Source organism: Trichogramma pretiosum, unplaced genomic scaffold (assembly GCF_000599845.2).
Source record: "Trichogramma pretiosum strain Unisexual culture from Peru unplaced genomic scaffold, Tpre_2.0 scaffold63, whole genome shotgun sequence".
Taxonomy (NCBI): domain Eukaryota; kingdom Metazoa; phylum Arthropoda; class Insecta; order Hymenoptera; family Trichogrammatidae; genus Trichogramma; species Trichogramma pretiosum.
In genome coordinates, this window is record NW_019640834.1 from 940635 (window position 1) to 963473 (window position 22839).

The window sequence follows — 22839 nt, forward strand, 5'->3', positions numbered from 1 at the left end:
TCGGAGAAGGTGGCTCTTTCTTCATAACGTAAAAAAAATTAGATTCGTTCATAAAGAGATGGTCTTGCTCAATTAAGAAAATTTGTAGATGGGTGACTAAGATTCAACATACTTTCAAATTGAGATGATAGAACATGATTACCAACAAGGTATGTTGCTGCAAATGAAAGATGGATATTCATTCGAAATTCCGGTACTTTTGCCATGTCCGGTAAATTGAGCTAAATAGCGTTGACAATCGCTTATTCATTTTTAATTTATGACTATAAAGTAGTTTCTCTCTGTATTATAATCAATGATTAGTATATAGTTACATTTTCAAGTTGAATTCATTAAGATTAATTTTTTTATAAAATCAATTCATTACTACGTCCCTATTATTTTGATTATAATTTTTAAAACTGTCCTTTACGGCCATAGTATAGAGATGCGTTAGACATTGTGAAATCGTCGAAAAATATGGACTCTCTAGACTTGTTTCTAAAAGCACAAGAAGAAAATAGTTAAACACTGAAAACCCAAAAGTATAAAATTTGCTGTGAAATAGTAATACTTGCGCAATACACTATTCAAAACTATCTCGAGCATAGGTTATACTTTTGGAAAATTTTCATTTGGAAAAATTGCAAAAAGCTCGGTTTACACTTTTGAAAGGTGTTTGAAAGATGTCACTTTTTGGAAAATTATCACAGCAGAAAAAGTGTAAGAGGTACACTTTTTTAGTACACTTTTTCTGTTGTGACGATCTTTTAAAAAGTGTAATTTGGTCCTCTTACACTTTTTCTGATGCGATGATTTTCCAGAAAGTGAAATCTATGCTTAAAACACCTTTGAAAAGCGTAAACTGAGCTCCTAGCAAATTTCCCAGATAAACATTTTATTTATTTATACTATTCGAAAGTGTTTTCGAGCAGTTTTGAATAGTATAAAGTGCGCAAGTATTACTACTTTACAGCAAATTTTATACTTTGAGTTTTCAGTGAAGGGTTCACGTAAAGATAGAGTCATAAAAATCAACATTTACCAGTTTAAATTTTAAAGATAACTTAATTGTTAGATAATCAATGTTTAAAGAAACTATGATTGTAGCTTATGAAATTCAATTTTTGTTCAAAAAGTTTGGTAAGAATGAGTAGGAATGAAAAGATAATAAACAACTGAAATATTTTCAAGTAGCTTTTTTATTACATTTTGTAATAATCAGAATTATACAAATTTTATTTAATTTTATTTCATAAAATTTTTTAATTTTAACGATCATAATTATAAAATTAGAATCTAACATGATTGATGATGGCTAAAACTTATTTGAAAAATTTGTACATTAAAGATACGAGTATTTGATTGAAAATAAAAGTGCTCGTGCACATGTATTTATCTAAAAAATATATATTTAATAAATATAATGAATAAATATATATTTAATATATATTTAATATATTTAATAAATATTATATTTATATATCACAAATTAGTCTGGGTCTTATTCCCAGACATAGAGTTGCCAGCTTAATGCTTAGTTTAAAAGACTGTCCAATAACATTGAAATGTCAATTCAATTTATATTCTTTATAGAATGAATACTCCGACTCGAAAAAGTTCCGTAATTAATTGACGCTCATTTTCTACCTAAGATTAAGTTTCTTAGACTGTAAAACTTTTCGTCGCAAAATTCATTTATAAATAAAAAATTGTCCTTAACTGATGATTCTGAAGAAAGTAAAACTAAAATTTGATAAAAAATCTATCCTATTAGTTATCATGACATTCAAGGTGATCCCACTTGCTTAGATCAGTCTCCCAGTCGTCATCATCGGTTTGTCCATTTTCTGAATCATGTTCAGCGTTATAGCCATCATTTACAGTTCCGCACTCAATATCTTCTACGTGGTTAGCTGCTAATTTTGACATAACTTGGCTGTAGAACAAAATTAATCAAAAAAATTTAATATGAAATGATAGGTATCAAAATATAGTTTTTCAATTTTTTTAAGTTAAGTCAAATTATCATATTATATTAATGATTATATCAGAGTAAACAGAAATAAACAGAAATAAAGTTTAAGTTAGTACTACGATAAAAAAAATTGTTAAAGTAAAAAAAAATAAATAACTGTCGAAAATTAAATACATTCATAATATGAATGAAACCAAAGCAGAGCTGCCCTGAACTATAAAACAATTTTTTAATTTTAGTTAAAAAAGGATTCGAAAAATGTTTTAAAAATGAAAACGAATACTTTAGAAAATTCAAATCTCTTAATTGAATCGTGATTTAACGCTTGAATTATATTCGTCTTTGTAGTTTCACCATTTTGGTACTGCAATATTGACCAGGACAAAAAGCAACAACGCGATATGATATTAGCCTCGATATTCCCGCAATATTTCTTTATTTTATGTATTTTTTTGGATTATCATCAATAATGAAGAACAACCATCTTTCAGATTTTTCGGCTCGGACCGGCTTTCGGCTCAGCATACGACACAAACGTACACAAGACCCAATCTAATTCGGTCCGGCGAACGCCGAAATTTCCCATGCTTATACTCGTTCCACTACTCGTTGGACCGGAGAGAATTCGATTGGGTTTAGTGTAACTCCCACATAATTAAACTCCCCCTATGAATGGTGTGCTAAAATTTCCATAAAATTTTGAATATTCGCACTATTTCGAAAAAATACATACCGATCATTGCCTAAACGTGCATTGCATAATAATGCACTTAGAATCCGGGCCCTAAAAAAGATGGGGAAAAAAAAAATTATTATGCCCTAGTACAAATAAAAAAAAATGTCCACGAATCATTGGTATATTAACGCCGTTTCTTGACAGTGCATCATAAGTCCATAGTAATGAATTTTTGTCTATTCTATAATATATAAGAATGTCGCTCAAAAATTATACAGCACTGCATCAAAACCTAAACAATACTTTATAAAATGTTTATATCGATTGGTTTGTCCCTGCACGAGTTATGACAGTTAGATTAAAACATCGAAAGTTAGCTAAGTAGAATGCATACGACTTCACTGCGCTCAACATCAATAAATAAAAAAAATTTATTTCAATATTACTTAGATATTGATACTGGACTTATTTTGAAGTTGTTTGCGGACTTGAGGACGCGAAATTCGGAAAAATTCAGAATCAATTCGGATCTCGTTATTTTGAGGACTTTCATGCATATGGACTTTTGTGCGGATTAGTTTTAAATTAGAATCTTTGTTATTTTTAGGAATTTGATTCAAGTGAACTATTGTGCGGGTTAGTTTAAATTAGAATCTTCAGTTCTTTGTCAATTAAAAAAAAAATAAAATAAAATAAAAATAACATTATTTTAACTATGCACTTCCAAGATTTTTTCATCATCCTAAAATAAAATTTTGAGAATCTAAAATTATTTATTACCGTATAAATTCCTTTTGACACTCTTCCTCAGATGCTCTTGGCTCGGATTTTGATCTTACATGCTCTTTTCTGTTATTGCTAGTGTGCCTGTCGTACGGCGCTTTATGGTTAACTTCAAGGGTAGTTGAGAAGGTCCATCCATAGATTGAAGTTACACATAAAAATAATATACCGACGAAAAAACAAATACCTCCTGAAATATGTAATAAAAAATGTATTGAATAATCAAAATTTTAACGCAGGGTCTTGAAATCGTTTTTACATTTTTTTACATTTAAAAAAAATGGAAGTATAAAAAAATTTAATGAAAATTATCAACTGCAAAAAAAATAATTTACAGTTTTCGACTGAAAATAGTCTCGTGTATTCAGTACAGAAATATTAATCTGTATATGATGATTATTTTATTCAAAATGGATCCATAATGTTACATAATGTTCTTAAAATAATCTCATTTCTCACCTATATCAACATTATCAAATAAAAAAATGTTATCTTTTTTTTTATTATGAAGGATTTCCGCGCATTGAAACAAAATAAATAGTATGGATAAGATACGTTGAAGTATATTTGTGTAAGAAAAAAATTGTATTTGAAAAAAAGTGATTACTGGACGGCCAAAATACCCATGAATGTGTATCTATATATGTTAAGCTCCACCTACGCGTAGACAACAATATTATGGGTTATTTCGGTCATCCAGGAAACACTCTCTACTCATAGACTTTGTTGTAACTTGATTTGTGCTATTAAAATTAAAAATGTCTCACCAACAATAAGTTGAAGCCAATAATTCCATCCAAAATAAAAATGAAGACGGTGATTTTCAACCCAAGCGACGAACAAATCATCTGGAAGATTGAACCAGTAGACGACATTGACCATCATCATACATAGTCCAGTAACTATCATTCCGTAAGGACTTAGATGCGGAACCATCACTACGAGCATCATCAGTATACACCAGGATGCGCCCGATACCCTTGGAACATCAAGATTAATTATGAATAATTAACGAATAAATTAACTCGTTTCCTTTTCACACTTTATAATTCAATTCTGATTCCACGCGCAGCGTCATGATTGTTATAATACATTACGTTAAATAGCTATTAAGCGATCAAGGTGAATGATTTTTTTCTGACTCATGAATATTAATTTTTGCTACAATTTAAAAAATTTTCAGAAATAGATGTAAGATGTAAAGTATCTTATAATATTATGAAGCTGTAGGATTTGCGTGTGAGGTAAGTTCACCACAATTACGATGTATGAAATATTTCACTATGATCAAAAACATTCATTAGAAATGATTAAAACTCGATATCGTGCATGAATTACTTGAAGTGTGTCCTCGTAAGAAATGCGGATAAAAATGCAAAAATTAAGAATATTTAAATTTACCATAACATTACTGTTGCATAGTATCCTGCCTCTCGATACACTCTTCCCCACGAGAAACCGTCGTGGAGAACAAAATATCCTGCGAGGCTAACTATAGGAAAAGGAATTCCTTCTAAGAGTACTTGTTCACGTTGAATCTTCATCGAATGGGGATAAGTCCAATGGAATCTCTCATTGTATTCAAAATCTCCATCAACATTTTTTAAGTGACCCGCTAAAAAAAAATTAATTATAATTTCGTGGCATTTTTCATCGTGTCCTGCTATCTATCATGCGTTAGGTCGCGTTACCTACTTTTTAACGTAATGTTAATATGAAATAATCCTATGTGACCAGCGATTTCCATGTTGTCCAAATATGGGGAATTGGCGAAATCAACAAAGTCGGTCGTACTCGTTTGCCACGCCGAGCCATCCATGGAAACTTTTAAAAATTTTAATAAGAAATTGATGCTCAAATAATATTTTATCATCTTTAAAAGTATACAAACCTTTAATAGTTGATCCGGTGAATATCAACAGCAAAACTGTTATGAACGTGGACAATTTCTGTATCATACAATTTTTAAGTTAAAGGTAAGATGATGAATTAAGCATCGAGTAAGTATTTCCAAATGTAATGCAATTTTATAAAATTAATTGATTACTATAATACATTTATCACTGTAATTAGAGTATTCTTTTTTTCATATTTCATAAATAAACTAAATTTGACCTTTATTTTGTATAATTTCATTTATTTATAATCGAGATCTATAAGTCAGTTAATAGTAATTGGAAAATCATTGGGATGCATGAATGACATAGCGCCTTTCGCACCTCCAATAGGCCAAGGATAGAGCAGTTACAGCTCAATATCTATTTAAATCCACATCAACAAATATGAAAAATCACGGCTGTTTTCCGACAAAGATTTTATTTTTCAAATCTTACGTTTAAAAATAAATTTTAATGCAATTTTGATGCTTATGATTCTTCAGAGAAAATTAAAACCTATTATTATGTGATTATTATTTATTCACGCTAAACAAAGGAATAACAACCTTTATGTACGAAAAATATATTTTTCACCGTTGAAAAAAATTTCATGTCTAAAAATTTCTTATATGAGACAAAAATGTCTTTTCACAATTAGATTAATAGTATAACTTGTACGTGTACACTTCAAATTTAAAACATTTATTTTATTTTCCTCTACTATCCTTGTTTATTTCTATATAACTCAAAACTGATTTGATTTACTTATGCAAATTATCTGAATACATTCATTTATCTTGTCCGAAGCCGTTTTTAATGAATTCGCTCACGTGTCAGCTTTACAGATCACTATCAAATAATAATAATGAAGAATGGCTCGAGGAAGCATAGTAAAAAGTTGACTTCGCTGTTTTATTATTCAAGGTGAAGAACTTTTCGGAACGAATTATTCGAATTTACATTTTTTCTATTACTGACTATAGAACTTTTTTTGAAGTAGATGTTTCATGGTTTACTATGTGTAATATGAATGTATCCTGTTAACCTTGAATTTTGTACCTTTTCACGGTAACAATACGTTGTACTTCATATTTATCGAATTAATATAATTATCAAAAAGCTATCATCCGAAATACATCGTTCGATGATGTTTCGACTTACCTCTTTACGTACACCTGGGAATATTAGTAAAAAGGCCATAAGAATGGTGCCGAAGAACAAAGCGTCATATATTAGATTGGCATCTCCCTTCACTGGCATTCGATTGTTGTGGTGATGAAAAGTGGGCCCACCTCCACCTTCCTTCACAACTCCAAACCATGTCTTCATGTTTATTTCTATAAACATAAATCGAAGAATAATTACATCAAATTGTATCCGTGAATGTAATGACTAAATTCTTTTTCAAAGTATCAAAAACGAATGAAGAAAAAGAATAATATTGTAGATCCAAAAAAAAAATAGATCGATAGTCAGGAATGATTAGAAAATTCGGATCTGATAATTAACTTCAGTATTGTATTTTATAACAAAACAATCATCATACAATTTTTAAAGAAGTTCGTTTTACAATTTATTTTTCCCCACATTTTTTATTCTATTTTTATTTTAAAATAAGTTTTCTTTTTTTACCTATGTATGAAATTTATTCTGTTTGGTTTAAATTAATTTTCCATTTTTAATTGTGTTTAAGATAAGGCGTTTAATTGAAATAATGAACGAAACACATGCGATAATCGCAGGTTTAGAGAAAAAGTACTTTTCGTGCACTGCATAAATATAATGTAAGCATTGGAAGCGTCAATATGGCCGTCAATAAATCACTGAGATGATGTATGTAATGTATTTTTTGAATGTGCAAAAATATATTTGCAAAAGAATAGATCGACAGATTTTTGTAGGATAATATAAAAATTTAATTTTTTTAATTTTTCAAAACGTCTCAAGATATTCAGTTTTTGATGTCTTTTTTATACTTTCTTATTTAAACTTCGTTATTTATACATTTGAAGCAACTTGACTCACCAATCAATAATAATCTTAAAATAATAACTTAATCATTAATGCATTTTTGAGTAGTTTTGATGAACATCAAAATCATACGAAGCAGAATAAAATTAATATTAAACCCATTCGCAAAATTTTTCATTTATATTCTTGCTACTTTTATATTTAATAAATATATACTATCAAAAGTTTGGAAAACTATGCGCACAAACCTACCTGTCTTTTTTTACAATGGATTGGAGAGTACACACAAAACACTTTGAAGCAAGTGTCTCTCGCAAGTTTACCGATTACTTTGACTTTAAGAGGAGATGGACTGTACGTTATGAGGACTGATTTCAATTTTACGAGAATTTTAGAGCAGTATCTCGCTACATGATACAATAGCTCGTTTTCTTTTGTTTACTCAATCTCATTTAACGTTTCAAGTCATGATTTGTAAATATTATTAATATCACTTAAATTCAATTTAAGTGAGTTTATTCAAATGTATTTTCAAGTAACGTACTAATGAAAGTATGAAAGTATTATTATATAAACTTAATTTTATCGGAATTATTTCAGGATAAAAAAGGAAGTCGCTTATAAAAAACTGATGGTAGAAGGAAACAGATGAGTTTAGTTTAGAGTTAAAAATCGTAGTGTCGCTTGAATAAGTTAAAATATTATAGTTACTTTTGATTTTGAGATGTTGAAATTGTTGAAGAGAAATTTTAAGATTCGGTGGAAAATTTTCTATCGTTAATTAAAAAAATATGTTTATAATAGTGTAAAGTTTGAGGTCCTTAATATTATATATTCCTCATTGTCTCGTATTTGTGAATAGATTATAATGTTGACGTCTGTGTGCTATTGCCAGATTAAAAAAAAAGTCTTATGAATAATTTACATTTTCGAAAAAAGTCATACAACTAGACAGTTGAATGTGAAAGTATATTACATAGAGGAAAACTAATGTGGACTACGCTTATGCATTAGCGTGGCCAGGGTTCAACTAGTGTGGGTGCCAATTTCCAATTTTCTGCTCAGCTTGTATATATTTTTTTTAGACTTTGATGAGTACAAAATTTTTTAATTTTTATTGATAATTATAAATAACGTAAGTTTAGAAAAATGGGTACAAAAAAAGAGATACTTAGATAAAATTACAAATTTGATAAAAATATAATTTATTTTATAGCACTGCGTGGCTAAAGTTCACGTTTAAGGCACGCTTTGCCGTGACTTAAGCTGCTCATTATTGCACCGCGACGCTATTATGAGCACCTTATATCTCGCCAAAGGGGGCCTAAACGTGAATTTAGCACAGTGCTATAAAAAAACGTATGATACTTATGACTCAAGTAGTCCATTCTTAACACGGCACTAGCACCCTCGCTTCGCTCGGGTGCTAACCGTGCCGTGCAATAATGGCCTGCTTAAGTCACCCGTATCATAATATACTATTACAATACCATGCGTCTATCAAAAGGAACAATTTTGTTAAATTCTTCAATTACCTCAATAGGATCAATATTTACCGCCAACTCTTGTTCAATAAATGGAACCATTAAATTTTCCAAACGATCTTGCAACATTGTTGAGCGTAGCTTTGATTTTATAATGCTAAGTTTAGAGAAACTACGCTCACAAGTACAACTGGTGACAGGAATTGACGCAAACGTAGATACTAATTTATAAAAAGTGGGGTAACAAAGTTTTCTATTCTGTATAGATAACCAATTAAGCCATTCAATTACTGTGCATGGAAATGATTTTGTATCTTTCTTCGTTCGAAGTAATCTGACTTCTGCTCGAAGTTCATCATTGTCGATGCCAAATTTTTTGGTTGTAGACTGTGCATCGCGTTCTTGGTCAAAATTCAAGTCCAATTTCATATCTATAAATAACGTTCCTAGTTTTTTGAACACTTTTTTATTTGAACGAGCAACAATTGAATATTTAAAATTGATTTAGTTTGTTCGCATTTATTATTTCATTTACTTGGATTACATATTCAATATTTTGTTCTCAAAGATAAAAAAAATAGTTTGGTATGGGTTAATTCGGTTACTAAAAATCTCTATGTGCGCTTTGGTAATTTACGATTCCATATTTAGTTATCAATATGTTTATTACGTGAAAAATGGGTGATTTTTATTTTTAAATATTTCGCTTCTAGGCGCTCCTTCAAAATTAGTGGGGGTGCCGCGGCACCCACGGAACCCATACTGGCCACGCCAATGCGCTTATGTACTCTTCATTAATGCGTTTTTTTTAGCATTGTACTGGTAAAAAATGTATGACTCAAATATCATAATCATATATTCGATATACTTATAAAAAATGTACCAGTCGATTGATATTTGCTTATGGCGATCGGAGTATTCGGTACTGTTATATATATACCACGGAACTTTACACCTTCATTGAGATAGAGAAAAAACTGAAAATGAACGTCGATTACGGATTCGTTAAGCAAAATTAAACGAGAACGAACACTGATTTGGCGCATAACGGCGTTACACGCACCCATGTCCGATGGAGGACGCTTAGACGCGAGAGAGCGATCTCAAAAATCATGTGGATACTGTGGATAACGGTATTATCCACGCAGGCGGATAGATATTTTCTTTGTAAACACGGTCACATACACGCATGATGCTGTCCCGCCCACGCATATGTGAAGTACGCGAAATGGAAACGTTTACACAAAAGATTCGCATCGAAAAATCCACATTGATGAGGTTCATTCATATAATAATATGGTATCATTCACGTATAGTACGCTATACACGAGGAAAGATGTTTATACAATGAACGAATCTCAACAGTCCGGTCATAATGCCACATAACGGTATTACACGTGCTTGCCAAATATGCAAAATATTATCGCCTATGCGTGTGATGTAGTTTTATTGGTAAATTACTCACACAAAAGAGTCGTATTTAAACCTACATCGATGTGGTGCATGGCGGTAGTAGTCTCGTATTTAGAAAAACAAATTCATCGGTTAGAGCTTTCTCCAAGACCACATCGATAATATGTATACGGGTATAACGGGCATTTGACTTATGCGGGAAGACATATACAAGAGTAATCTTCAGGCCCGGATATTAATGAGATGCCTAATAGTGTTATCCACATTTGCTATGCACTTGGATTTATTTCATCTTTAATTTTTTCCATATCTCTTGTGTCCTTTGCAATTCATAAAGTGGTTTTTAACAGCTGATAACTGATTTTAACAATGAATGGTTTTCTTTTATTGATTTTGTTTGTTCATCGTTTAAAAGTTTTTTTTTCTATGTCTATTCTTTAAACAGCTCATTAATTAATGAACGACCAATAGCAACATAAATAGATTGACTGTCATTCGATCAAATAATTTGTTTGTTTTTGCTTTAGACACTTACCTTAAAGATAAAGTCGAGCTCAAATTGTACCTCTCATATTTCAATGCCCCATCATAACGAAATCAAAGGAGACCTGAAAAATCACGAAGAAAAATATTTTAATTTACCAAAATTTTTTGATTTACTGCTTGATTTGATGTGAGAAATAATTCATATCAATTTTGAGCATTTATTGAAAATGTTTTTTTCATTAATCTATAAACTTCGCTAAGAATTACTTTTATCTGGATGAACGCAGACTTTTAAAGATTTTGACAGCAATAATAGTATTAGTAGACCTATTATGTAATTTCATTTCAAATACTGATGATCAGTTTCAGTAAGTTATGAAACCAGTTTGTTACGGGATTTAAAGTTTAAATTGTATTTCAAAGTGGACAGATTTCCTTGTAAGCTCATTTAATGGAATTGAAACGCTTTTACTTTTTTAAATTTGTTTTTTTTAATTAGTTATTCTAATATTAAGTCATTTGAGTAGAATTTCTAATTTCATGAAATTTAAAAGAATTGGTTATTTTAGATCGATTTTCACGTGGAATTTGACTTAAGAGTCGTACAATCGACCCAAAAATCTACCTGGAAAAATTGCCTGAAAAACTGTGCTTTTACTCAATTTTGAGGGTATTTTAATGTAGGTTTCCAGTGGATTTTCCACTTGGATTTTCAAGTCGATTTCTGCATAGGTTTTTAAATTGATTCCTCCTATTGATAGTTTAGTAAAGTAGTCAAAAACTTGACGATCCGCGTTCATACAAAATATGACCATTTTTAATATTAAAAGTTATTTTTAGAAACAATTTTTAACTTCATGTGCAACTTTTTATAAATGAGAAAAGTGTTCGAAAACTGGCGCATGACTTGTGAGTTAGTGCAACAGTTGAGCCGCTAGGACTCTCTCATCGCTCTCATCAGTCGTGTATCAAAAATGGCTATGATATTATTGAAATCAAATAAATTCCGTCAAGTATTAAACAAACTAACAATTTTTTTGTTTTAAACTGTTATCATACTGAAATGTTTATAATAGAATAATTCAAAATCGTTGTAATACTTTTTTCAAAAGTTTAAATATGGGCAAGTATGACAGTCTGATCCTTATAATTTTAATCTAACTTTAAAATTCTCTCTCTCTCTCTCTGTCTCTCTCATTTATGAAACTTCTAATATCAAATCATCAATGATCAATTACTTAGCTATGATAGTAATGAAATCCAATACATTCCGACAAGTATTCAAGCAAACTAAAATTTTTTTTTCCCTCAAACTATAACCATAATATAAAGTTTATTATACAATAATTTAATAATTAATTATATGATTTTTAACATAAGTTCAATAATCAATCACGTAGCTATGATATTATTGAATTCAAATACATTCCGACACATATTCAAGCAAACTAAAATTTTTATTTCTCAAACAATAACCATGATGCAAAGTATAATTGTTAGAATTTATAGTAGTTATTGTTTAATTATATACAGTGATAAGTGAAATGATACTCTCATGCGACCATGCAAAGGTAACAGTGGTATGTAAAAAAACATTACTTATGACTCTACTTGCCCGGCCGTCTCGAACAAATTCAAGACGTTCGCAATCGTCATATAATAATTATCAATGCATAAAAAATATAGTTTTCAAAGTTTTTGTCGTTTTATTAGAAGCTTTTAATTTAATGGGTCTGCAGTGCATTTTCTCACATAATCTTTATAAAAACATGTGATTTACTCAAATAAAGATAATGTATTAAGTCATCACTCTGTATTGTATGTATTCTTTTTCTGTTTTAATATACAATTTTTCTCAGAACCATTCATCAATTCATAAAAAATAATAAATGTCATTAGTGTAACGAAAGCAACTAAAAGATAAAATTATGTTATTATACATCATTGAATTAAAAAATATAACAAACTTGTAAAATATATATTGTTTGCTTTCGGTACATGCAATTGTAATGTTCGCATCGGATTTGATCGAGACGGCCGGGCAAGTAGAGTCATAAGTAATGTTTTTTTACATACCACTGTTACCTTTGCATGGTCGCATGAGAGTATCATTTCACTTATCACTGTATATAATTAAATAATAACTACTATAAATTCTAACAATTATACTTTGCATCATGGTTATCGTTTGAGAAATAAAAATTTTAGTTTGCTTGAATATGTGTCGGAATGTATTTGAATTCAATAATATCATAGCTACGTGATTGATTATTGAACTTATGTTAAAAATCATATAATTAATTATTAAATTATTTTATAATAAACTTTATATTATGGTTATAGTTTGAGGGAAAAAAAATTTTAGTTTGCTTGAATACTTGTCGGAATGTATTGGATTTCATTACTATCATAGCTAAGTAATTGATCATTGATGATTTGATATTAGAAGTTTCATAAATGAGAGAGACAGAGAGAGAGAGAGAGAATTTTAAAGTTAGATTAAAATTATAAGGATCAGACTGTCATACTTGCCCATATTTAAACTTTTGAAAAAAGTATTACAACGATTTTGAATTATTCTATTATAAACATTTCAGTATGATAACAGTTTAAAACAAAAAAATTGTTAGTTTGTTTAATACTTGACGGAATTTATTTGATTTCAATAATATCATAGCCAAGAAATTGATTATCATTTACGAGTTGAGATTACCAATTGAATAGTTTAGAAAAATAAGGTAGCACAAAAATATAAGGATAAGCTGGCCATACTTGCTCATAAATGTTCTTTTAAAAAACAAAAGTTCATGGGATTCCGAATTATTATATGATTTATATAAGTATGCTTGTGATCCACGTAATTTGAAAAATAAGTCTTGACAATGATATTCATGCGAAAACATCGCGACTTCTCGGAGAAGGTTATCGTCGAGTCCGGATCCCAAACTAGTGCGTCGAGCTGACTAATCCAGGTGATTTCCGTACGATAACATCGCGATTTCCCGGAGAAAATTATCATCTAGTTCGGATTCCGATATATTGGGCGAAGCGTGCCACCCGGGACGATATTCATGCGAAAACACCGCGACTTCCTGGAGAAAGTCATCGTCGAGTACAGATTTCGACCTAGTGCTTCGAGCGAGGCACCCGGGACGATATTCGTGCGAAAACACCGCGACTTCCTGGAGAAAGTCATCGTCGAGTACAGATTTCGACCTAGTGCGTCGAGCGAGCCACCCGGGATGATATTCGTGCGAAAAAACCGCGACTTCCCGGAGAAAGTCATCGTCGAGTACAGATTTCGACCTAGTGCGTCGAGCGAGCCACCCGGGACGATATTTGTGTGAGTGCATCACGACTTCCTGGAGAAAGTCATCGTCGAGTACAGATTTCGACCTTGTGCTTCGAGCGAGACACCCCGGACGATATTCGTGTGAATACATCGCGACTTTCCGGAGAAACTCATCGTCGAGTACAAATCTCGACCTAGTGCGTCGAGTGAGTCGCTATTATATATTCACCGGGGAAAGTCGTCGCCGAGGTCGTATTTATACCTAGTGCACCGGATAGGGCACCCGGGGGTACAAAGTAGAGAATCTCGACTTACTCGGAGAAAGTCGTCGCCGGGGCTGTACTTGTACTTAGTGCTCTGATTAGGCCACCCGGGTGAACAAAGTAGTGACATCACACATAGAGCATCGAGTGGGCTACCGGGGTATTGTAAAATTTTCGACTTCGATCTAGTTAGTCGAGCGGGTCTTCACTTGTTCATCATCATCAATCCGATATATACAAGTATACAGCGTATAGCGTTATACACATACACAAACTATACGTACATGTATGTTGCGTGAGAACATGTATACTATACTCTGCGTGAGAACACTTGTATACGCTAGCGTGATAACATTTTTAGCGTGAGGACACTTTTCGAGAGACTCATATATTCATTTTCGTTTCTGTAGGAAATAGTGGACCGTTGGAAAATCTAAATAGCTCATATTGATAGGATTTTTTCCAAGGAATCTGATGGGCTTATCAGATTTTCGATAACTCTTATCAAATTCAAATGAGAGCCAAAAGAAAGTTGGCGGATAGGTATGGGCTGTATATGAGTAGCGGCGTGTCGTCACTTAGTTCCTGTCATACTTGCCAGGTGGAGCGCGACACGCGCTCCTCGATCCGCGGTACATTACGAATCGTTCTAGTTTGGCGAGTCGACCATAGAGGGAAATGTATTGCTACTATAAAGGTAGTACCGAGTGCGTTCAGTTAGCGTAGGAGTTGAATTCGTTAGGGTTTAAAAATAGCCAGGTTGAATTGCAGTGTAGTTGGCTGTTCGAGGCCTATAACCTCAAATTTTTCGTCAGCATTCGCAGTGTTTACATCTAATCTAACTAGATATGGAAAGTAACGAGGACATAATTAGGTATTGTATTTTTTGTGGATTCAATGATATTTGTTGTAAGTGATCGATCCATCATAATTTATTATTCTTCAGGGTAAAATAGAGCCAAACGATAATTGGCTGATGGAAGGTGATAATTATATTTTTGATCCAGTGAACTCTTGCAAAGCCGAAAACTTTCAAGAATTGACATTTCATGACTTATCGGTGAGTTCAATAATTTGAATTACGTTCTATTTTTTCATTGCCCAAACCTATTAGACAATTTTAATTTTTGGTAAACTATACGTTTGGCAGGAAGATGGAAAAATATTCGTAGATTCGGAAAGTAACAATTTTAAATCTGAATTCATGTTTCTCTCAACGAGCATTTGTAAATCTGAGAATCGAAGCTATCTACCTATTGTGAAAATAGAAAACCGAATTAAGACCAATTACTCGAACGGCAGAAATCTTATAATTTTAATAAAAAAAGGATTTAATTACGATAATAAGGGTCAATTACCAGAAAAGTCTCGATTGAAGCTCGACAAGCCCGAGGAAGTTGAAATACAAAATATTCAAAACGAATTGTCTGATAAGTGGGAATCGTGTCAAAAACCTTATGAAGCGGGGCTGAAAAAACATATCAACGTGAAAAATAAGGGCATTAGATCGTATTAATGTGAAATTTGTCAAAAATCATTTAGATTAAAATGTAACCTAAAAGTTCACATAATGGCGGTACATCTTCGGATCAAACCCTGCGAATGTAATGTTTGTCACAAATCCTTTGGCCATAAGGGTCTTCTCAATAGACACATAAATATAGTACATAATCGGAACAAACCCTTTGAATGTGAGGTTTGTCACAGATCATTTGGGCTAAAAGGTAACCTCAAAGCTCACATGAATTTAGTACATGATCGGAACAAACCCTTCGAATGCGAGGTTTGTCACAAACTATTTGGATATAAGCGTGACCTCAAACAACATATAAATGCAGTGCATAATCGAAGCAAACATTTCGAGTGTGAAATTTGTCACAAATCATTTGGATAAAAAATTCATCTTAAATGTCATGTCAATACAGTACATAATCGGAGTAAATCCTTCAAGTGTAATATTTGTTAAAAGTCATTTGGAGAAAAACAAAATCTCAATAGGCACATAAGGACAGTGCATAATCGGAGTAAACCCTTTTAATGTGAGATTTGTCAAAAATTATTCAGCCACGAGCATATTCTTAAAAATCACATCAATGTAATTCATAATCGAAGCAGACCATTCGAATGTGACATTTGTCACACATCATTTCGTTACAAGGATACCCTCAAACGTCACGTCAAGGCAGTACATATACGAAGCAAACCTTACGAGCATGAGATTCGTCCCAAGACATTTGGACTTAATGAAGATTTCTACATTCTTATACTTACGCTACGTTATTTCAGAAATTATTTCACATGAATATCCCATCATTTTGGAAGAACAATAAAATATTTCAGATTTTTATTCATTTTGTCGTGAACATAAAAAACCTTTGATTCACCTTTTTAAGATAAACTAAAATGTAAACATTCGTTTCTTAGAAAGTTCATAATCTTGATTTCATCTTCAATTTGTTCTTTAAAGTATGGCTGTTGAACAGATCTTTCGACCTTTCGATTATCAGTTGAATCTTTTTAACTACCTAGTTCCTATAGATACGTTAATATTCCCTTGAATATTGAATTATTTATTAACATCATCCGACAACTATCAAAACTGATTTTCGTACTTCAAGCGGAAAATTGAGTTACAGCAATCTTTGTTCTTTGCAATTTATCGATCGTAAATCGTGCAATCATTGAAAAAAGCTCCGCAAGTAGTGACAATTGAACTCACCTAATGCATTGTATATTGTGTATCTCATGAAGTAAAAATATTATTTTGCAATTATGGGCTGTATATCAACCATGTGTTCAATTTGTATATCTGTCGCACGAGATAAAAACGATACCTCTCTGAAGCTTGATCGCCGCATATTTGCAGTCGGGTAAAATGTCGAGCTTTATTTGCTTATGCGATTCCTAGCTAATGCGCATGGATGAAAATAAAGAAACCCATATCCATTTGTAGGAAAAAAAAACGTTTCTAGTAGCTGAAAAAACTCGTTTTTATTCTCACAGCAAAAAGTGTGATGAAACTAAATATCTCGACTGCTTCAATAGTACCACACTGATAAAATTAGTGCAGGCCCATATCTAAACATACACATTTTTCAACCTGTTTCTTCTATTTTTAATTTTATTTGGTTTAATCGATTTTTATTAAATGTATTAAACGTATGAAATTGGTAGTTCATTAAAAAGATGCTAAAATATTTCAAGGAACTTTTTCAAATTTCCCAACCTGTTTGTCTGAATTGAACTGAGCTAAATTTAGCCTTTTTTGCGTGTTCGACATGGCAGCACTGACTCAGAGTACTACGACCTTTCAGGAACATTTTTCTTTGATAGCGCCTCCGTCACGAATTGGGAATTTTTAAAATATCTTGATTTTCAATGTTTTAGTCACACTTTTTACACGCAAATATAATCATCATATTACTTGAATAAAATTCTTTGACCTCATCGGGTTTTCACAAAATCGACCATATAAGTACATTGTACGTATGATTTCCGAATAAGTAAATATAAATTATATTCAACTTAAAAAGTATTGTAAAATCGCCTTTTTTTTAAAGAGATTGAAATAATCATTAAATTTATCAATTTCATAACAAGAATACCACTGTCTTCAATTTTCTCACGACACAGAAAAATATCAATCATCCATTTGAAATAATAAAGTATATCAAAACTGTTACATAATACGGCTACTAACTTCTTCCAATCGGTTGACATTTAAAATTTTTTTCAATTAATCGATGAATAAATTACACTTAATTACATTTATACAAATTTATTGTAACGATATTCAAAAAATTGTATCGAAAAGTATTTTAATTAGTTGGTTATTTTCAAGTATTCCAAAGTAACTGCAGTGAGTACGATATCGGTTAAAATATGAAAGATTTTGAGAAAACGATCGCGTCATAAAACACTTTCAACATACCAAATCACCAAGGAGAAATTAACGAGCAACGTTTGTTCATCGATTCTTAAATCAGATGTCCTTACATTGCAACACATTTTGTGTACGATAGCAGCGTTGTAATAACGATTTTCATACGTTTTTTCAGCCGATCGTCGGTACCGTTAGACGCACGTGCATTTTTTCATGCTTCGTTAATACAATTCGCGTTATTGACCGCACGTACGCCGCACTATTAATCGATACAACGCACGTTTACACACACTGTAACAATGCACTTTCGAGACACTACACACAATGTTACGAGCCCGTGCCTGGCAAATGCGGCATGCTGCTGCGTCTGCTCGTACGCCAATCACTTTCCTCGCACATTTTCTTTATAGCTCGCGAGCGAGGCCCCGAGAAATCGCCCTCTGCTCTCGGATCGTCGATTCAATGCTGCTTCGCGAGAGAAGAAAGCGGCAGAAGTCAAAGAAATAATTTTATCGACTCTTTGCCCATCCGGGATTATCATAAAGGATCACGAAAACATGGCAATTAAATGGAAAAAAAACAAGGTACACACAGAGGTATTCTAGGATTCGACGTGTACTCCTGCCGCGATCGACTGCTGCTTTATAATGTCTACTTCAAGTCCCCCAAGGACAAGCAGCGGCAGCAGCATATACACACGCCATTCTCAGTCTTACCTGTAAAAGTAGGTTAACAGGTTGCCGGGTCTTAAGCTGCTGCTGCTGCTTCTCGAGCTCGTCGGCAATGCTGTGCAGTGCAGTGCTGCTTTATTATAGTGGGGCTGACGAAGCTGCTGCCAGCAGCTCTGCAGCATGGTACACAGATAGGATGATACCAGTCGCGGCTTTTACACAAGTAAAACGTGCACGCCGAGACTGTATACGTATAGCTATATATCTCGACGAGCTAAAGTTGAAAGTACTCCGCGTGTGTACGTACCCATGCACAGTCCTCGAAAGACTTTTTAGCGTACAGTTGCTTCAGGCCGCTAAGAGATCGGCGCTGAGCACGGCAGAGAAAGAGAGGGAGATCGTCTCGTCGCTTACTACACATGCCGCGAGTGTGCGATGACTATTTTGTGTGTATTTCCTGTGTACTTACACTATATACTACTTTTTTATTTTAATGCCGGTTACAGGACTTTCGCTGTCGATCTTCGTGTAAGCAGATCGTTGGTCCCGGCCGTCGAATTGATTGATACTTAAATGATCATTTAAATTCTTATTTACGCGATTGGGAAAAATGTAGCCGTAGTCTCCAAAGAAATTTTTCGGATTTTTAAATGGCATCACGAAAAAGTATACTCGATTAATGAAAATAAGTACTTATACAATATTTAAGAAAAACAGTTTTAAGAAAATTATTTAATTGCAGAAAAAAGAAAAAGTTTAATTTGTGTGTCTTTAGCAAAGTTAAACTTTTGAAGAAGATTCTTTGAAAATTCTGTAAAATATTAGAGCTTTCTTCGTTAAAATTTAGTACACTATTCAACAAAGGCCTACTTAACGTTCTGCAAAAAAAATTATAAAATGAAAAGAAAATCAATTTCTAAGATCTTACCGTAACGATAAAATTGAATAAAATGAAAAATTGTCATCGAAAATTTTTTTCTGTATTTCTGTACATTTTATACGTTATTTTATACAATTATAATATAGATAATAGTTTTTAAAATAAAATATGAAATTTTATATTCATTCAATACATGCAACTATTTATCTGAATGTATCAATTATGTTTTTTGTTACTTCGCATTTGCAGTATTTTGAAGATACCGATTTCTTCAAAAAAATATTCTCATTTATCAGTCACTATGCAACTTAATTCATGATAAAACATCAATGCATGTAAAAATTGTGTAAGATTACTTCTATTTTCAAAATGAATGCGTTTGATTGTTATTCAGTTATACATTATATTGTAAAGAGTATTTAAATAATTGTATAATCACTTTTTACTACAATTTTATTGAAAATTTCTCCATCGGATACTTTTAATTTCATTTCACTCTCATTAGATTATATTCTGAAAAGTAAGCTGCTCATGAGTAAAAACTCACCTAAACGAAACACCTTGAAAAAAAAACACCTCGTCGGATGCCGTGAAGAAAAACACACCTTCCCGAAAGACCAGGATATTTTCGACTTGCATCGGTGACATGTTGCCGATTTTCATTGAAATCAAATGACCAAAAAAAAAACGTTTTTTCTGTAAAAATGATAAACTTGTTGTTTCTGATGTCCTAGATGTCCCCTTATTTTATTAGAATTTTCGAAACCGCCTAATTCCATTTTTTCAGAGACTCCAATTTGACCTCATTCCGAAATTCAAAAACAGAGTCATGTGCACTGACTATTACATTTACTATGATCTATTGGAGATTAAACGATAATCAGCGCCCTCTGTAAATTCAATGCGGCCGTCCCATACCTTCGAGCCGCCCGAAACTCGACTAAAACAATTTTCGGGCGGCTCGAAGGTTCTTATGGACGGCCGCATTAAATTTACAGAGGGCGCTGATGAATTTAATCTCCAATTGAGCGAGTACGAGCACATGGTTGAACAGTAAATCTAGCGTAATAGGAGCTCCTCGTGTGTATAGCACGTGCAAGTAGCACATGGCTAATAATACGTCAAACACTATTATTAAATATTTTAATTTGTTACCCTAAATTCAATAAAAACCTTTGTCGGAGATGCAATATAGTTTACAAATAGGTATGAAAAGGCAATTAGAAAGCAAAAAAATTAGCGAATATTATTTTGGTAAATTAAGTTTATTTATTTGAATATCATAAAAAATCTACAAAAATGTAATGACACATGACATGAAAAAATACTACAAATATGCTTATCATTATCACGAGTTTTGCCTCGTACTCGCCAAGCAAATATTGTATAAATCTTCGTTCAGTAGCCGTTCGGTGATTTTATCGCAGCACTCGATCGGCAGCCGTCCGTGTATAATTTGATAGAAAGGATCCGATGCCCACTGATGGAAAAAATTTCCCGCCATTATTTCGCATAGACGCAAAGCAGAAGCATCTCTAATTTCTTTGGAGAGTATATCAATGATTCGTGCAAGGTCTCGAACCTCACGTAGTCCGAGTACGAGAGCAGTTTTGCCGCCTCCCATGGTCGTAGTTGAAACACATCGTAAAGAGTCAAGCTCGAGTTCATCATTATTATTTTTTTCGCTTCTGTCGCGAACTCCTCGTCGTTGTACCAACATTCGTTAGAACCCGTCGACTTCTTGAATAGTCCGTTGTCTGAGAACAACTTCATGATCGCTAAGGCGTCGTTTTGGTACAATTTGTAGCCCCTCTTCTCTAGACGTTCGATAACGGCCAGCAGGAGAGACATTCGTGCTAATTTAAAATTACCAGTGTAACAATCGGTGGGAAAAACGAAGCCAGACAGATCAGCACCGCGATCCAAAAGTAGATCCACTATTCTCGGCAAAAGATTCACCACGGCTAATTGCAGCGGTGTCATACCCAACTTGTCCAAAGAATTAACCTGCACCGTTAAACCTTTAGCGTCACATATCTCAAATAGAATGTCAGCTAAGCCAATGTCGTTGTCTTTCTGACAAATGATGTGCAGGAGCGTTGAACCCTTTGAATTGGCTAAATTCGGATCGGCGCCATTTCTCAACAGCAATTCAGCCGCTTCTTTTCTGTTGAAGGCTAGGGCCACGTGGAGCGGCGAATCGCCTGTTTCTTGCCAGAGCCAATTGGGATCTTGTCCGGACTTCAAAAATTTCTCAACAACGACTTTGCCGCAGCTCCAGTTGCAGGCCAAATGAAAATGGCTGAGGCCAGATTCGTCGGTGTAATTCATCTCGTCTCGTATATTTGAAAAAGCGCATGGACCACGAATGAGTCTGAGCCCATGTCGCTTTTGGCAGCGCAGTGCAATGCTGTGGTACGACGCAATAGTAGCTTGCCGTCTTTACTATCAACTTTGGGTTCGTCTTTGTAGCCGCTGCGAGCCGCGAACCAGATGAATCTTTTTCCTGTCACATAATTCTGATCTAGAATACTATAAGTTGCGGAATCCAAGAGAAGACACTCCATTTCTTCGGGACGAAAAATGTCCCGAAGGTTTAGAGTCGAGTTCCAATTTCTGATCGATTGGTAGATAATCTCGTATCGCTCGTCTTTGCTTTTCCAATCGACATTTTTTCGTAGTCTCTTCAAATTTTCTTGATTTCCGAAACTTATAGCGGATTCGTTGGCGTTAAACATTTTGCTGCACACTCACACACAACACTGTAACTTATTACGTGGAATATTTTAAATTTTAATCGGTCGATGAGATCTTTCTAAGATGTTCACAGTACGGCGTCGCGACGTATACTGAATAAATGCGTAGGATACGATCTGTGAAGTAAGTAAATTTATGCGGGACACTTGTGGCGGCGAATATGAATAGAAACGATGAGAAACTGAAAGTCCAAATAGTAGGGGCCGCTAGTATCTATAATCGGAGCCGTAACCAGGTTTCTGACCCCCCCCCCCCCCCCCCCNCCCCCCCCCCAATTTTCTGGTTACGGCACTGTGTACGCAGCAATAATAACATGGCACACGGCTAGGCATAGGTAAAGCCCCTGCTTCGCTGGATTTTCACTTTCTAATCGTTACTCTATTGAACGATTCCCGCTGTACTCCTCAATACACTTGGTTTAACATCCATTCTGTTCGGTGGAATTT

At 33.2% G+C, this 22839-nt stretch overlaps 2 protein-coding genes across 3 annotated transcripts; both read right to left on the minus strand.

Annotated features, from left to right (window-relative positions):
• Positions 1 to 1397: 1397 nt before the first annotated feature.
• LOC106654892 (dual oxidase maturation factor 1) lies at positions 1398 to 19035 on the minus strand. 2 transcript variants are annotated; one of them, XM_014375016.2, is made up of 9 exons: positions 18802 to 19035; positions 10697 to 10769; positions 6455 to 6630; positions 5308 to 5365; positions 5112 to 5240; positions 4818 to 5031; positions 4184 to 4395; positions 3414 to 3606; positions 1398 to 1918 (listed from the first exon to the last, which is right to left on the minus strand). In XM_014375016.2, the coding sequence occupies exons 3-9, from the start codon at positions 6620 to 6622 to the stop codon at positions 1753 to 1755; spliced, it is 1140 nt and encodes a 379-aa protein (XP_014230502.1). In that variant the 5' UTR covers positions 6623 to 6630; positions 10697 to 10769; positions 18802 to 19035; the 3' UTR covers positions 1398 to 1752. The 2 variants fall into 2 exon arrangements, with proteins under 2 accessions (XP_014230502.1, XP_014230501.1); XM_014375015.2 differs by lacking the exons at positions 10697 to 10769; positions 18802 to 19035 and adding an exon at positions 7517 to 7675.
• A 2104-nt stretch (positions 19036 to 21139) lies between these two features.
• Positions 21140 to 21967, minus strand: LOC106654521 (B-cell lymphoma 3 protein-like). The gene has a single exon (XM_014374439.1). The coding sequence runs from the start codon at positions 21965 to 21967 to the stop codon at positions 21140 to 21142; it is 828 nt and encodes a 275-aa protein (XP_014229925.1).
• Positions 21968 to 22839: the final 872 nt, after the last annotated feature.

Excerpts from the sequence above, each read along its gene's own strand:
- LOC106654892 (XM_014375016.2), bottom strand. The coding sequence starts at position 6,622 with ATGAAGACATGGTTTGGAGTTGTGAAGGAAGGTGGAGGTGGGCCCACT. Across the intron at positions 5,366-6,454 it reads TCCCAGGTGTACGTAAAGAG|AAATTGTCCACGTTCATAAC; the intron begins GTAAGTCGAAAC and ends TGTATGATACAG. Across the intron at positions 3,607-4,183 it reads TTGGCTTCAACTTATTGTTG|GAGGTATTTGTTTTTTCGTC; the intron begins GTGAGACATTTT and ends TACATATTTCAG.
- LOC106654521 (XM_014374439.1), bottom strand. The coding sequence starts at position 21,967 with ATGAATTACACCGACGAATCTGGCCTCAGCCATTTTCATTTGGCCTGC.